The sequence below is a fragment of the Prionailurus viverrinus genome, chromosome B4 (assembly GCF_022837055.1).
Source record: "Prionailurus viverrinus isolate Anna chromosome B4, UM_Priviv_1.0, whole genome shotgun sequence".
Lineage (NCBI taxonomy): Eukaryota > Metazoa > Chordata > Mammalia > Carnivora > Felidae > Prionailurus > Prionailurus viverrinus.
The window spans coordinates 7,361,660-7,377,473 of record NC_062567.1 but is presented as its reverse complement, the minus strand read 5'-3'; the positions used below and the strand labels follow the sequence as shown (position 1 = coordinate 7,377,473).

At 48.4% G+C, this 15,814-nt stretch overlaps 1 protein-coding gene across 13 annotated transcripts in view; it reads right to left on the bottom strand.

Moving 5' to 3' along the window:
• The window catches only part of CELF2 (CUGBP Elav-like family member 2), a 527,290-nt gene that overhangs the window by 36,134 nt on the left and 475,342 nt on the right, over nt 1-15,814 (bottom strand). For all 13 annotated transcript variants that reach the window (XR_007153807.1, XM_047865599.1, XM_047865602.1 and 10 more), the window contains one exon: nt 13,415-13,549. Coding sequence is in view for 12 of the 13 variants with exons in the window: in XM_047865599.1 (XP_047721555.1) it covers nt 13,415-13,549 (135 nt within the window). In the remaining variant the exon portion in view is untranslated. The remainder of the gene's footprint in view (nt 1-13,414; nt 13,550-15,814) is intronic.

Sequence of the window (15,814 nt, the reverse complement as noted above, 5' to 3'; positions counted from 1 at the left end):
CAGAATGGACAAAGCCACTTGCTGCCTTGTCACCAAGAGACACCCTTTGGTCCTGGGACAGAACTCTTACACAGAGGGCAGCAGACGCCCACGCTCACTGTCCCAGCTGGCACTCCCGTGGGGAGTGGCACCTCTGTGGCAGGGGGCAGGCATGCCCCGGCTCCAAGACCGGCCTCGATACCCACCTTCGCCTGCCGCGGGATCAGAGGCACACGGGTAAACGGCGGCTCCTTCCCCTTCCGCACGGAAGGCGGGACAAAGATCCAGAGGCGCGGTCTGGGTGAAGTGACTGCTCAGGGGGAACGCGGCCACCCCTCTGTCCTTCCACAGATTCCAGGCCCAGCAAGGGAAGCAGACAGACGGCCATCGGGGGGCCTAGGAGTCTCTCATGCGCCTCACTCCCCGCCGGCAACATTCTCCCTCCCCAAAGGCTGCCCCGCCTCCTGGTCTTTGGACGGGCAGGAGGAACGACCCACCGTGCTCTCTAGGAACCAAAGGCACCCGCTTCCTCGCATTAAGCACCCCCTGCTCCCCTGGACAGCACGAGGTTTGTCCCCAAGCTACAACAAACCACCACCGAAGATGGGGAGACTGCCTGCAGTGCGCTCACTGAACATCTGCTCGGAGCCATCGGGCAGTGAAAGCACAGTGGCTTTGCGGCTTAGGAAACAGCAAACCGTCTACACTGTGCGAACCTACTGAGGATGCCACCCTGCCTCAAAGGAGCTCGGACGCGGTCTCTGGCTGGCGCAGGGAAGACTGTGAGGAGGCAGAATTAGGCAATGACACAAGCAGTAGCCTTATTAGCTAATCACAACCCCAGGGCATTAGTGACACACGGAGTGACTCTTCTCCCAGGGGACCAATTATTCCATAGTTAAGTCTCCTCCCTTAACTTTCAAGATGTGGGGGCGGGGAGGAATGACAGGGTAGGGGGAGGCTGCTGCTATCAGAAAATGGTGTTAAAAGGGTCTGAGGTGGTCTGATGTCACTACCTGATGGTCTGTAATAGCCATATCCTCCGTCCCATTTTCTTCTCCCAGCACATCGCTTCACCTCAGAAGGACAGTTGACGATGCGGCTTCGGGCGACACTGGGCCAGACAGGCCACCCTGGTTCTCCTGGTTCTCCGGAAGATGCGCAGGAAGAACTCTCTCTCAGTCTAGAGGGCTGGGTGAAGCAAGCCCCTCGTCTGGACCCTGACTGGCTTTTGAGGCATTATTCTAGGAAAGTATACACTGGAAGGTGAGAAAGTGGTGCAGAAATGGAAGCAGAAATAGTTTCCTTCATTTTAATTCTTTTTTTGCAAATGCTTGTTGGGAGTCCTCACTAGTTGACATTTCTTCACTTTATTTGAGAGACACATGTAGAAAAAAAATGTGTGTGCCAGCATGGGGAGGGGCGGAAAGAGAGGGAGAGAGAGAATCTCAAGCAGACTCCACACTGTCCGTGCAGAGCCCGACGTGGGGCTCGATCCCACAAACCGTGAGATCGTGACCTGAGCCAAAATCAAGAGCTGGATGCTTAACCGACTAAGCCACCCAGGTGCCCCTCACTAGTTGACATTTCTAAGGAAGAAACTGGCTTCATTAGTTGTCAGCAAACTTGCCTTGCTGACAAACCTCCTTGCCTTGCCTTGTTTGTAGTGTCCTCCCAGTCCCAAGAAGACAGACACTGAAGAATGAAGGTGTAATTTGGGGCTGCGAGTTTGAAAAAGTCTGTTCATGTAAACTCGGTAAATACGGATCTAATAAGAAGGGCGCAGAGAGAAAACAACCTGTCTTCCCTTCCGACGATATTCTGCTAACGATTTACGAAAATACAAGTACTTGGATGGCTCCAGATGTTTGTTTTTACAGATGGTCATCAACACAGATTGAAAAAAAAACAAATGTGGATTTCCTCACAAGAGTGAGAACATGTAAGTGGAAAAATCCAGAAACACAATTCCAGTTCTCCCAGAGTTCCTGCTTTTGCATGTTTCGCGGTGTGGCAGGATTGTCGTCACATCTGCTGCTAATCGCCTGTGTTTCCTCAGCAAATCATTAACTAACCCTGCGGGCTTCCATGTGGATCATGCGTGAGGCACCTGGACAGATTATCCTGAAGACTCCTTGTAACTGTAAAACTTGATCATCTGCCCAGGTTCTGCACCCTGGGGAGAGGTCACCTCTGTGGTAACCAGCTGTGTGTCATTGGCAGGTCGCCGAAAACCTGGCTGAGTCTGGTCTTAGGATCTCCTGGAAAGGGGGCAGTTTGCCCAGAGGGACCGAACGCTCATTTCTAGCGTTTTCCTTTGGATAAGATGGCACGGTTGCCGAGGGTCAAGTGCTCAGCCAGCAGGGTTCTAGACGAAGAGCTGTGGGCCGCAGGCACGGTCTGAGCGTGCGCTTTGGCACGGCGGCTGCCTCTGCACATGGCCCACCACGAGCACAGACTCAGTCATAATCCCCAGCTCTCCAAGGGCCTCAGTGCGTGACCCTCCATGGTGGCCGCTACCCAGAAGTCCTGCCCCATCACGGTTAGCTGGCACTCTTGAATCCAACAGTGCCACGCCGTCTTTGGTAAGAAGGGTGTGTTGGTTCCATAACCTGGAGTCACACTCGAAGTACGTGGGAAAGTCAATGACAATTTGTTCAGCTGAGCCCCAAAGCAGAAGGAAGGAAGGAGTGGGTCTACTTCTGCATTTCTGTGCTGGTATTTCTTAGGAAGGGTGGGGGAGATACTCATTTCCAAAGGTAAAAGGTTCAGAGAAAAATATCACTGATCTTATTCTAGTTTTAACCTAGTTTCCTGTTGTCAACAGGGGAATTTAGTATCATTCCAAAATAATGAAATCATCTTTCTTGTAAGATAATTTAACGTTGTCTTCAAATAAAAGCAACAGCATGCTTTCTATGTATGTATTAACCTCAATATTTCAGTAAAGTGAACAACTCCATTTCCCAACTGAGAAAATTTGATAAAGATTAAATTAAATGACTTGCTCCAAATCAGTCTTCCAATTCTTGGTCAAGATGTCCACATATTCTAGAAAGGAAATGAAACTGTAACTCCTCTAGTACATTCTTCAGTGTACCTCCTTTTTAAACTTCTGCCCCGAGTATGAACTTTTCTGTTTGTAGCGCTAGATATTTAAATTCTTAGCCTACACATGATGTAAATACCTCTGTGTCTTAAATTCCTTGCGTCCTCCCCAATCTTGGCCTCTGTGTGCTCGCGTCTCAGAGGCGAAGAAGGTGTTCCCTCTTTCAAGACTATACAGCCCGTTACCAGCATTTATTATGGGTTTATGCCCTGTCAGGCACATGGTCACACACATACCATGCTGTGGGACAACAGGGCAGGGCGCGCCGTCCAGGAGCTTGGTGGCAGGGTCCCCCTCCCAGCTCGTCACAGACCCTCACGTGCTGCTCCAGTGCCACAGACAGGCATAAAGGAGGGTTTGGTTCCCCTCCTCTGACCGCCTTCCCACTCAGTCCATCAGTCTCATCTCTCATTGGCCTCTTCCTGTTCTCTCTCCTTCTGGCTCCTTCTATTTAGCTTAGAAGTACTTTTAAGTTTCCCCATCTTCATCTCTCTCCTGACCTTGCTACTTTTGTAGACTTTTTAAAAAAAAACAACACTAAATTTCATGAAAATGTCATTTATAAAGATACAATTTTCGCCTCCAGTCCCACATTCCTCCTCTCTCATTGCCTCTACAACTGGGACATTTACTCCGCCACAGTGACCTGGCCATGCAGGGGGTGGGAGGTGGGGCTGCCTAATTGCTAAATTCAAATGCCCCTTCTCTGCTCTCCCTTGTCACCTTCCTGCGTGGTTCCTGGGTACCACGCTACCACCACGTGGTTCCTCTTGTCTGCCCCACAAATACAGCCATCAGCCAGAGCATTGCGCCTGGTCTCCTTCTCTGCTCTGTTTGGTGATTCTAACTTAAAGGTATCACCCACCCCAAGCTGACATCAGTCCACCTCACTTCTGCCGCCAGTTTCCAACCCACTCTTCTAGTTCTGCGACAAACTCCACGGTCAGATGGCCAACCGTGTGCACGGTGGATGTATGTACACAAAAGGCCTGTTCACGTGTGCAGCACAAAATCCAATCTTCGTCTACTACAAACTTTCCCTTCTCCTGCCTCCCCTCTACACCAACGAAAACACTGGGCCACCTGTCCCCCAGAGGAAATGTGATTCTGTCACCTTCAACTCCTTCCTTCTATCCTCACATCCATTCAGCGCTCAAGTCCCAGGGTGGACTCTCTTGTTCTCAAAGTCCTCAGATGTTCTTCACTGCCTGCACGAGGAAGTTCTGGCTCCCTAACCACACCTTTCAGGACCCACTCTGGTCATTATTTTCCATACATCTCATGGCTATGAAAAGGAGACCAATTTCCATTTGCTCACCAAATCCTTTTTATTTTTTGCACATTTGACACATTTGTTAGATCTCCCATTCCATTTCTACGTCTCAAAACCCTACCTAGTCTTAAAATTTGGGCTTAAATGTCAGCTGTTCTATTCAAAATTTCCCGTTTCCTCAAGACACAATCTCTCTGACTTTCCGCCCTTCAACTAGGTTGACCGGGTAGGTGCATTCTGCTTGTTTCTTGAATGTGGCCACTGCATCTGGTTTAAGCAGTTCGTGGGATTAAACCACACGTGAACTCAGTGGTCATACTTTGTGGCTTTCAGGTCTTAAAACACGGACCTTTGGTCATAAACCTCTGGGAAGCTGTGTCTAGCAACATTTGTTAGCAAAAGTTGGTTGCTTTTCCTCCTTAATATATCATTATGTGATTAATATGGGCTTTCCCCCAGTGCTAGCAGTGATAACATAGCTCTATCAGACAGCAACATCAATGATTCAGTGGGAACAGAAGTACACTGAGTGACCGTGTTGTACAGAAAACACACCTGTGAGCTCATACATGCTCACATGTATGATCCAACGGGATCCAATGTGGGTCTGACACAACGTAGACCGTATAGAGCACTATTTACAACGAATCACTAACGCTTGGCACAGCTCCAACTCCAGAGCCGCTAAAAGCAAACGTGCAAAGAATGACAGCCAGTATCTAAACGTATTAAAAAGCGTACCCAAAGCAAGGCAAGAACAAAGCACTGAGTGGTGAGTGACAGCCCCCAGGAGAGGAGGACAAACCGTACTCCGGGCACAGGTAGAATCGGCCACATAGACCTGAGTGTGGGCTCCGAGGAGAAGAGAGGTGATCCAAAAATAGCTCTAGCCCCTCAGCCCAGCAGCTTTACGAAGCTTTAAATGAGTTCAGGACCGTTCAGAGACTGTGGCTCTGCTCCACATCAAGAGCACCTCATCTGCATGGGCTGCCCATATACTATGCAGAGTCGTTCTGATGCCAGGAGTGGAGAACCCTCTGACAGCTCAGGACACCGGGATGACTTAGGGAATGAGCCGCGGTTTGGACTATGTAGCCCAACAGACATCTATTTTCCTGATGCCAAGTAAAACTTAAGGTGAATTCTGCATCGAAACACCCAGCACGTGCAGGGGCCAGTGAGATTCCTCTGAGAGGTATTTGCATGTTTTTTGTTTGTAAACCCTATGAGTAGGACGATCAATGCCAAACAAATAAAGAACCACTTACCAAAAAGACAGACCACAGCCAATTACCTCCCACCCCCTCCCACAAATATGTTCTGAATGCCTAAGAACTTTGGAAGTAATTTGGTTTTCATGAAATGGTTTTTTTTTTTTTAATTTATTGAGAGAGCCCACGTGTGAGTGGGAGGCAGCGAGAGAGAGAGAGAGAGAGAGAGAGAGAGAGAGAGAGAGAATGAGAATGAATCTCAAGCAGGCTCCATGCTCAGAGAGGAGCCCAATGATCCCACGACCGTGAGATCATGACCTGAGCCAAAATCGAAAGTCAGACACTTAACTGACGGAGTCACCCAGGCGCCCCTTCACGAAATGCTTCTGTTGAGAAGCCACTCACAGAAGTGTGTGCATTCTTCTTGTTTTGACTTTCATCATTAGACTTTTATCATCAAATTTACTAACGAGTACATACTATTCTTAGCGTTTTGCTTCATTCAATGTGAAGAGAAACAGTAAGGCTTACAGAAAGGGAAGGAAGATTCCCCACCCCCCCCCCCTTTCCACTTTGGTCTTTCACAAAATTTTAACATAACATAAGCCAAAAAGTTGGTTATGAAATGGTTATTTTAAAGGGTGTAGAAGTTATAGCTTATATTTCAATGCTCACCAAGCCATTTGATGATAGCAGAAATTTGGTAAAATACGTTTTTTAAAGAGCTAATGCTAGAAATATCAACTACATGAGGGCACGGATTTTTCTCTACTTTGTCCACTGATGTGTTTCAAATGCCTAGAATAGTCCCAGGTACATGGAAGATGCTCAGGAAATATTTGTCAAATTAAAAAATATATCCAGAAATTACAGTCACTATGGTGATATTTTATTTACAGGGCTTTTACATCATGTTCAACTCCATTAACATCAATGAAAATAAAGTGAGCCCTGTAAGTCAGCAGCAAGTCAACACACGGAAACCTTCTAGAAAGATAAAATGTTGAAACTCGCAGGAAATGAGCAAAGAATCGCATTATCTGTTCTCTTTCTGTAGCAATAGGGTGTAAACCTGTCTGATTCAACCCCACAAATAAACAGGTAATTTTAACAGCCTTCCCGATGAAAACACTTAAAAGTATAGCTAATGATGGGGAACACTGACGGCTTTGAGAACTTTCTTTGGTAATAAGCAGTGAAAAAAGATGAATGGAGGAAAACAGGAAGGTCAGAGACGCAGTCAAGGTTGAACAGAGTGGAAGTAAAAACACCCTCAACAGTTGGCTGGGTTCTTGCTGTATCTAACCAACGCCGGCACACTGGGGGCACATGGCCTTGGTGAGGCACTCACGATGCACGGGAGTTTTCCGAGGATGATCTTTCAAAAGCCCACACTAGAGTAGATGGCGCTTCTGAAAAATGAATGCCCGTATTTGATAGGAGACTCTCACGTCTATATCGTGACAGGAGAACATTTTGAAAGCCAATCTTTGTAAGGACTGCAATAAAAACCACTTTATGTGATTCTGTACTAATATAATTAGTAGGATTCATTTTTCAGGAAGCTGTCAGACCTGCGTATTCACCTGTAGGGTGTGGCTATTCTGGGATTACTGAGGAACCGGATCATCGTCCGAGGTGGTGAGTGGACCCTGTCATATGTCAGCAGGGCAGAGACAGGTTCCTTCTTAGGGATGTATGCACTGCACTGGGCTGAACAGATGGCTCTGAGACCCCGTCTTAGAGCACTTGGCTATTGGCTGCTTGGCTACTCCGCTGAACTGAAAACCATTTGAGGGCCTGTGATGTACTTTCCAAAAGCAAGGGGGATTATGGGTAAATAAACTTTTCCTACTCTGAAAGAACTTGCCCTCGAGACAGGGAGAAACAGGGCATGTGTCCAAACAACTATCCCGCAGAGAAAATAGGTGAAGCGTTCCAGGAAAAGGATGGAGAATATACTTGGGTAGCCCAGAAGGGTAGGCGGCATTTCTAGAAGCCTCTTCGCTGCTGCACTTTTCTCTCCGTCTCCACTGGCAAGGTGCATCTAAGGGAGCTCCTTATAAAGGAGTCTGCCTTTAACCCAGGTTTAGACCTAGTTAAGTATTTATGCTAGAAATGTAATGTGGAGGCTCTTAATTCTTTCTAGGGGGCTTTATGGTGGAGGGGGTATTTGCCCTGGTTCTTAGAAATACTAGAGAATTTAAAGCAATTTGCATCAATTATTATCAAATGTTTTTTTTTTTTTTACTGCAGTTTAACTTCTGTAGCATAAACTCTATTTTTTATGATGTGCATTACGAACACTGAATTTATACCTATACATTAATCTCCCTAAGCACCAACACTGCAATAAATTAGCGGCAGAAGATTTTCACAGGAGGAAACAGGAGAAGGCACTTCGGGCAGAGAAGCCAGCAGAAACAAAGGCCGACAGTGTCTGGGGAGGATGAAGACCTGCCTGATCCAGCTGCAGGGGGGCGGTGGGGGGGGGGGTCGTGCTGGCAGGGAAGCGTGGAGGCAGACCAGGGAGCGCCTCGAATACCACGCTAATGCCTCCATCTACCTTCCTCTCGACCGTGTGTGAACCACGCGGAAAGTGTCCGACAGAGCTGTTTTGTGTCCCCGACGGCGTGCAAAACGGACGGAGGGCGAGCGTGAAGCTGAAGGCCGTTCTGACGGCAGGAAGAGGGCAAAATCGCGGCTTCACCCGGGGCAGCGGGACCATACGATGCTCCCGAGAAGGCACCAGAACGGCCTGGATGCGCGGCTGATGAGACGTACAACGAACCCAGAGGCTGGTTCAAGGTGGCTGGCCGAGGAGAGGGGAGTGGGATGAGGGAGGGCAGGGGGAGGTCTGGACGTGTGGATGACATGGACGGGCTGACCCCCGGGGTCGTGGGGTCAGGGTGGCAGCCTCGGCAGACGGCCTTTCCTGGCCCCATCGCCTTAATTCCACCTGTGCTCCTGTCCCCTGTGCGTGACGGCTTGGCGGGCGGAGGGGTGGGGCCCAAACCACCAATGTGGGCTAAATCGGCCTGTGAATCGCATCTCCTCACCTGACACGGGTCCCCCAGGGACACGCGCAGGTACACACACGGGGGACAGACACCTCTCATCACCCCGAAAGCCTCTGGAGTGACCCCGAGGTCACTCCTCGTTTCCCACTCGGCTTTTCTCCACTGCTGCCCCGGCGACAGGGGTGTGTGACACTGAAGGTCACCACTCACGGGTCCTTCCCACGTGATGACCTCCGGAAGGGAGGCTCACACGGAAAGACTTCCAGGCTCCGTGAACCTCAAACAGTCCACAAGGAGGTGCCACCGTGTCCTGGGGACTTTGTGTCTGTCACAGCCTTCAAGGAGGCAGGTAACATCTGGAAGACGTGGGGGATAAAATATTGCTAGAATTTAAGGGGAAAACTATTTGAAAAGCCAACGGTGGAAACAGGGGGGAAAAATCCTCCTTAGCATTTTAAACTGCCTTATCCTATCAAGAGAAATTATCTATTATCCTGAAGTGTGCACCTGATTGAGTGCACTTACAGAAGCATTTGGAGAATGTGAAAACCTCTTAAAAAAAAAAAAGAAAACAGAAGAAGGTCAGAGGAATAATGTGGCACACCAACGCAGTATTATGTTTTAGACAGAAAGTGCCAAAGACACGTGCCCGTGTGGTAATTATAATGCTCTCTCCCAAGTTCTCAGAATTGCCAGCCCAAACCAACAAATCCACGAGTTGGGGAGAAGTCAAATATTATCATCTCTCTTTAAGACCTTGCTGCACACCCTGGAGATAATGTCTTCTTTATACCAACACAGAGACACATTCCTCAAAAACAAGTTCAAAATTTGGAGGAGAAACGACCCAGGAATTAATTAATGAAAGAGGAGAATGAAGTAAACAAAGGAAAAATTATCATATCAAAATAAAAGACAAGAAACACGATTAAATTAGGCTTCAAAAGACCCCATGAGAAACCCATGAAAGGCATAATATGCATTTACCTGGTTTTTATTCTTTCATGATTTAATTTCTAATTTTATTCACTACCATCTGATAATTGCATGAAACACTTATTCTAACCATGGGCAATTTAAACTATTTTATTTTTTATTTCAAGGCCATGAGACAAAGGAACCTATTTATTGCCTAAGGGGATTTTTTTAACAAAAATTAAAGCTTAATCTTTCATGTTTTAAAGCACAGACTGTTTAAAATCATTTATAATAATGCTGTAGGGAGACCGTGCCTGGGTATGCAAAATTAAAATGATAAATTTACAATTATTAAAAAAATTAATAGTTTGGGGGATTGAATTGTCCCTTTCCCTTCGAGATGGATTGGTCGGAAGTGTAGGGGACATCTTTAAAAAGAGGGTAAAACCAGGGTCTGTGTGGGAGCTGAGTGATGGGGCATCAGTGCGTTTCACAGTTGGACTGGTCTTGCTAGAGGTACAACGATGGTAAGTCCTGTTTTTTATTATTTAAAAGATAAATAATGGCATCGGACTTGGGAACTACCGTGCACCCCTCTTATTTCACAGAAAATTGCTTTGATGGAGTGGAGGGTCGTGAATTCTACCAACCACATTTTCTGTGACTTTGAAAAAGTCCCTGATGGAAATTAGACAAATAATTTACTTCCACTTAAATGTCAGATTTTTTTTTTTAGTTACGCTTAAGAAAAATAATTGAAATGTAGATTTAAGTCATTTCGGCTGCTACACTTCAGGATTCTAATGAAATACTTTCAGCTATTATGCAAAGCATTGCTCAACAGAGAGGAGAAAAACCACGTTCGGTGGTCTGGCACCTCAGCAGAATTAATGGAAGGGCGGAATGTTTCTTTGAGAGCAAAGGTAAGGACACTCCGCTTTGGAGAGAAGAAGGAAAGCAGATCTCAGGACACAATTTCCCTTTCACTAAGAGCTCAGGAAAAACCTGAAAGTGGTCAAATATGTTTAAAATTTCTTAAGTATGTAGGCCATCTTCCTTGGCTGTCTGAGTAACCCCCCATTTGAAACAGGTTACATTATTTGAGCTTCCGACCCTACTGGCTGGACTGCATGTGGATCCGGGGACATGGCCATCCCCCACCCCTCCCCGCCCAGCAGGTGCCATCTCCCTCCTACCTTCACACTTGCTCCTGCCTCACCCGAATGCCCTTGCCCTGGATACCCCCATGGCCTCCCCCCAACACCCTTCACTCTCCACCGTACTCTGGTGTGTCCTTACAACACCGCCTGGCACCTAGGGGGCACGCGGACTCGCTCGCTATCAGATGCCCTGACCAAGTGGAGGACGCGAGGGCAGGGGCAGGTCTGTGCCGTGCCCGGGGCCGGTGCCTGACACTGGACAGCCACTCGGACAGCTGTTAGGTATCAACTCCATTGTCTACACCGACCAACTTACATCCCACTTGCACTTGACTTCGTAAACTGACCAGTCTTCTTTTAAAGGACAACGAAATGTTCAAATATTAATTCTGATTCCCTGCAGCCAAGGCACATTCCAGCCCAAATATCACAACGGGAGAACACAGTTCAAAAAAGTCAAATGAACCTTCACAAGCAAATAATAGGCCACATACCCTTAACCAAAACGTCCACTTATGATAATGGTCTGTCCATCTCTGGAAAGGCAGGGCAATTTTAACATCATTACAATACTGAATATATCAAAGTTAAAGCCCTGAAAGGCTGGTGGTCCAAGCTGCGGGCTTTGTGGCTCCTTGCCATTTAAGGAAAAGTTTTCTTGTTTTTCCTCCAGTTTACTACCAGTGATTTGGTTAGTTTCTGCTGGTCACTCCTTTTTTTTTTTTTTTTTAATTTTTTTTTTTTCCAACGTTTTTTTATTTATTTTTGGGACAGAGAGAGACAGAGCATGAACGGGGGAGGGGCAGAGAGAGAGGGAGACACAGAATCAGAAACAGGCTCCAGGCTCCGAGCCATCAGCCCAGAGCCCGACGCGGGGCTCGAACTCACGGACCGCGAGATCGTGACCTGGCTGAAGTCGGACGCTCAACCGACTGCGCCACCCAGGCGCCCCTGCTGGTCACTCTTGATAAAAGGAAGACAAGATGAAGGCCAAGGTTGGGAAAACTATAGTAATATACTTTTGCTAAATAAAGGTAAAGTGTGTTTTAAAAAACACAGCTATCTTTATTTTTATATAAGCAAATAAAGGAGCATACAGGTTGTAAATGACTTACGTTTTTTTCTCTCCAAATAAGTTATAGTTAAAAACACGAGCTTCTAACTAAAGACACAATAAAATGTGTGTATGACAGATACTTTGTGCTGTTTTAACGTAGTCATTTCATTGTCCTCGTGGACAGAAAAACATTCTTATTTACAAAAATACTTTAAAAAATTTTTTTAATATTTATTTTTGAGAGCGAGCGTGCGCACACGAGTCGGGGAGGGGCAGAGAGAGGGAAACACATAATCGAAGCAGGCTCCAGGCTCCAAGCTGTCAGCACAGAGCCCGACGCGGGGCTCGAACTCACGAACTGCAAGATCACGACCTGAGCCAAATTCGGACGCTCAACCGACTGAGCCACCCAGGCATCCCAAGAAATTACTTTTCAATCTGATTTATAAAACAGGTAAATTAGTGAGGTCAAATTTTTAATTTGCTCTTAAGAAAAATCACTATTATTTTTACAGGGGGAGTTTCTGTCAAAATGTCTATTGCTTAACAAGGGTCACTTAAGGATTTGTATAAATAACAGGTTTACGTATTGCATTAGATTTGTAACTTAGTTTGTTGGGGAAAAAAGGGCCTCAAGTTGATTTTTCGGATATGCCATCTATTGCCCCAAATGAGGCAGGCCCCCATGGGGTAACGGACACGTTTGAAGGCATTCTAGAAAACGGAGTCCACGCACCCCTGTGCTGCTAGGAGAGCACCGCGCCTGAGGATGCCCTCCCCACCCCCAGCCCCCAGCCTCGCCTAAGTGCCTCTCAGGTTCCCTGCAGACGGTCCTCATGGGGAGACGGATTAGACACCCAGTGTTTCAGCAACGAACCACGGGCCGCGGCTTCTGGCTGTGGCGCGGGCTCACCGCTTCCTGCCACCAAAAGCCTTAAGAAAGTCGTGTTTTCATCTTGTGTTTTCCCGAAAGAGAGCCCCGCACGAGCACACGCAAGCTCGGTCACCAAGCAGCTCATCTTTGGGGCACAGGTGGCAGAGGGTATGGGATCTGCAGAGGCGGGGGTGGGGAAGGGCGCTCATCCAGCAAGGTCTCGAAAATTCAGAGGGGAAGAAAAGCCAGCAAAACATTTTTTTAAGACACAAATGCTGGTATCTAAGCAACCGCGTTATGTCTGGCTCGTATGAAAAGGAAAACGGCATCTGCTTTTGAATAAGGCGACAACATTTCCGAGCAGAAAGACTTGAAATTACAGAGCCCGGGACGCGACCGGGAGGCGATGGCAAGGACGGTCCCCTCCGGACCGTGGGTTTTGAGAGCCAGCGGGAAGGATGGAGCTGGTGTGAAACAGAACCCTGGAATCATTAGGGATTTTGAGATTCAACAGAGGACGCTCGAACCGCTAACAAGCAGAGCGAACACCAGGAAGCGAGGGAGGCTCCTCCCACACCCACACCAGGTGCCAGCTTGAGCAGCGTGACCGACAGCATGGCCACCAAGCACGGTGAAGGCCGGAGACCCACCGGCTCGGTTGGTTCCCTCTTGGAAAACCCTCCTCTTTGTCTTCGTGGGAAAATCAAACCCACGGGCGTTCGAACTTGGTGTCTTTAAGAAACTCTCCAGGGATCCGGCCCCACCACGGGTGCCATCCCCACCGCGTCCCGGGAAGGAGAGGAGCCGCCTTACCCGGACTTGTGAGGGCTCCCAGGGCGCTGCTCGTGGTGGACAGAGGGTTTGCATTGGTGGTGGTGGCTGAGGTCTGGGCCGCGGCCGCGGCGGCTGCCAGCGTCGCCAGGTTCTGTAGCTGCAGAGCATTCATGCCTGTGGAGGGAGAGAAACGCCACTTTAGCAAGAGGCCCGCGCGGCCCGGCTCCAAGCGTGAGGGCGGGTGACAGGATCAGAGGCCCCGGGCAGTGGGCCCTGGGATGGCGCGCTCTGTGCCGCTGCCCCGGTGACCCATGAGTCACCACACCTGCCAGTGGAGCCGCCTGCCGTGTGAGGCGCTGCCTGTCCTAACCCAGGACGTGTCCCAACCCAGGACATGTCCCAACCACCCTGTCCTGGAGCTTCAGAGAGCTCGAGGAAAGAGCAGGATGGTTTTGTGCAGACTGGCCACACCGGAGCCTTCTACCACGACAGGGCAGCAGTACAGAACTCGTGAGACTGGGGCCCCGTGGCTGGAGGAAGGGCTCCAGGGAAGCCCATCAGCTGCACCGAGAAGAAGGAATTCCAGAGGAAGCAGTACTTCACTCCTGCTCTGAACTTGAACTGCTATGATAGCTTCCTGGCTCTGCCACTGTACCAGCCCTGTGACCCTGGGCCAATGACTTAGCCTCTTTCTTGCTTGCTTAGTGAGCGGCACCACTAACTGCGCCTTGCCTCCAAGGGCAGTGTGCAGATTTAAAGAGATGATGGATGCAAACCACTCAGCACAGTGTAAACACCCGATAAGAGTTAGGGACCCTCATGGTGGTTATCGCCACTGACATCCTCTCTCCAGATTTATTTTAAATGTGAAGTCTAAATGGGACCCTAGTAGAGACTCAAATAACATCTCATGAATAAAAAGAAAATGGGTGAATAAAAATGGCATCGTGGTTATATTTTTATTTGTAATGTGCTTGTATTTGCATTTTAAAGGCATCCATTTTTAAAGAAGGATCATGTTTACCCAGGACAAATCTCTGGCTAGTGAAAATTAAGAAAAGAACAGCAGAGAGAAGTGAAACTTTACAAGAACGTGAGGGTGGGATCGGCTGAGGCCTCTTCCATTTTTATTTCTCAATCCAAGGGTCTCTGAGTCTTTCTCCACTTCACACTAATGTACCTTTAAGAAGCAGGACACAATGGTTCTCTCCCTGTACAGAGAAATTTTATACAGACAAACACTAGAGTTAAGTAATCAGCTTAATTTCACCTTCTTCTCATGTCTCAAATCCAGGTACTTAATAAATGCCTACCGAGCAATTTAATCTGCCTTAGAGAGACTGGCCAGATCACAGCGTCCTTATTCATTGGGGGTGGTGGTGGATGGAATGGTGAGAGAATGTTCTAGCAACATATCCGTGAAAGCTACCAGCCATGGGTGTGGAGCCCTCCGCCTAAGCACCGCTCACAGCACAGCAGCTAGGCTCACTTATCTGCTCCTCCGTCCTGGCTGCCTCCATCTTCTTTCTGCTCAGAGAAGAGTTCCTGATGCCTCTGCTGCAAGAGGGCTCCTTATTTTGCTGAGAACAATGCTCTGTCCTCTTCCAGAAGATGCCCAGCCTTCTTGGCTGAGGGTGAAAGCCAAACACCTGTTCTTCAAAATCCACTTAGGTCCTGAGGATGCTCTGAGGCAGGACACAAGTACTTGAGGGATCCTGTCAACTTCTGCAAGAAGAGTGTAGACTTTGCAACCTTGTTTTCTCCAGTCAGTGCAACTTGGAACAAGGCTCTCCCTCCTTCCCTCTGATCAAGGGTCAGACAGGGTCCTATCTATAAGAACGTGTGACTTGAGAAAGCACTGGTCTTATTCTTCTGGGGTGCTTGAGGCAAATGGGGGAAGCACAGGAGCTGCACAGCCTCAGTGCAGAGCCACCCGGACACAGCCAGGGGCTGAGCTCTGGACAGGGGCTCGAACGGGCTTCACACCTGAGCGACGCTGAGAGGACTGAGGTACATTTGTTCTGACCCATCTGTCATCTCTTGGCCCTCTTGTGACTGACGGTCCCTCTAAAGCTGTAATGATGTAAACCACGTGACCGACTGTGTCCCTGACCGAGAGCTGTGCTGACAAGGGGATGGTTTAGGACCGAAATGAAAATCTGCAGCACACACCTGGCATCAGTTAATGGTGAGCAGAACCACTCTCCTGGTGAGGTCAGGGGGCCCTCCAAGACATCGCCCCTGACCCGCCCCAAGTGTGGGCCACAGCATCGGCACGGAGGGAATTCCAGAGCTGGAGGGAACTTATTAGCTCACTAATAAGTGGTCAGGGACTCAGGTCCTGGGCCGAGGCATCAGGGCAAATGGTGGTGGACTCCCCAAGTCTGGGGCATTGATCCTGCCACACCTCCCAGCCTCCCTCAGGAGAAGACTGAGAGT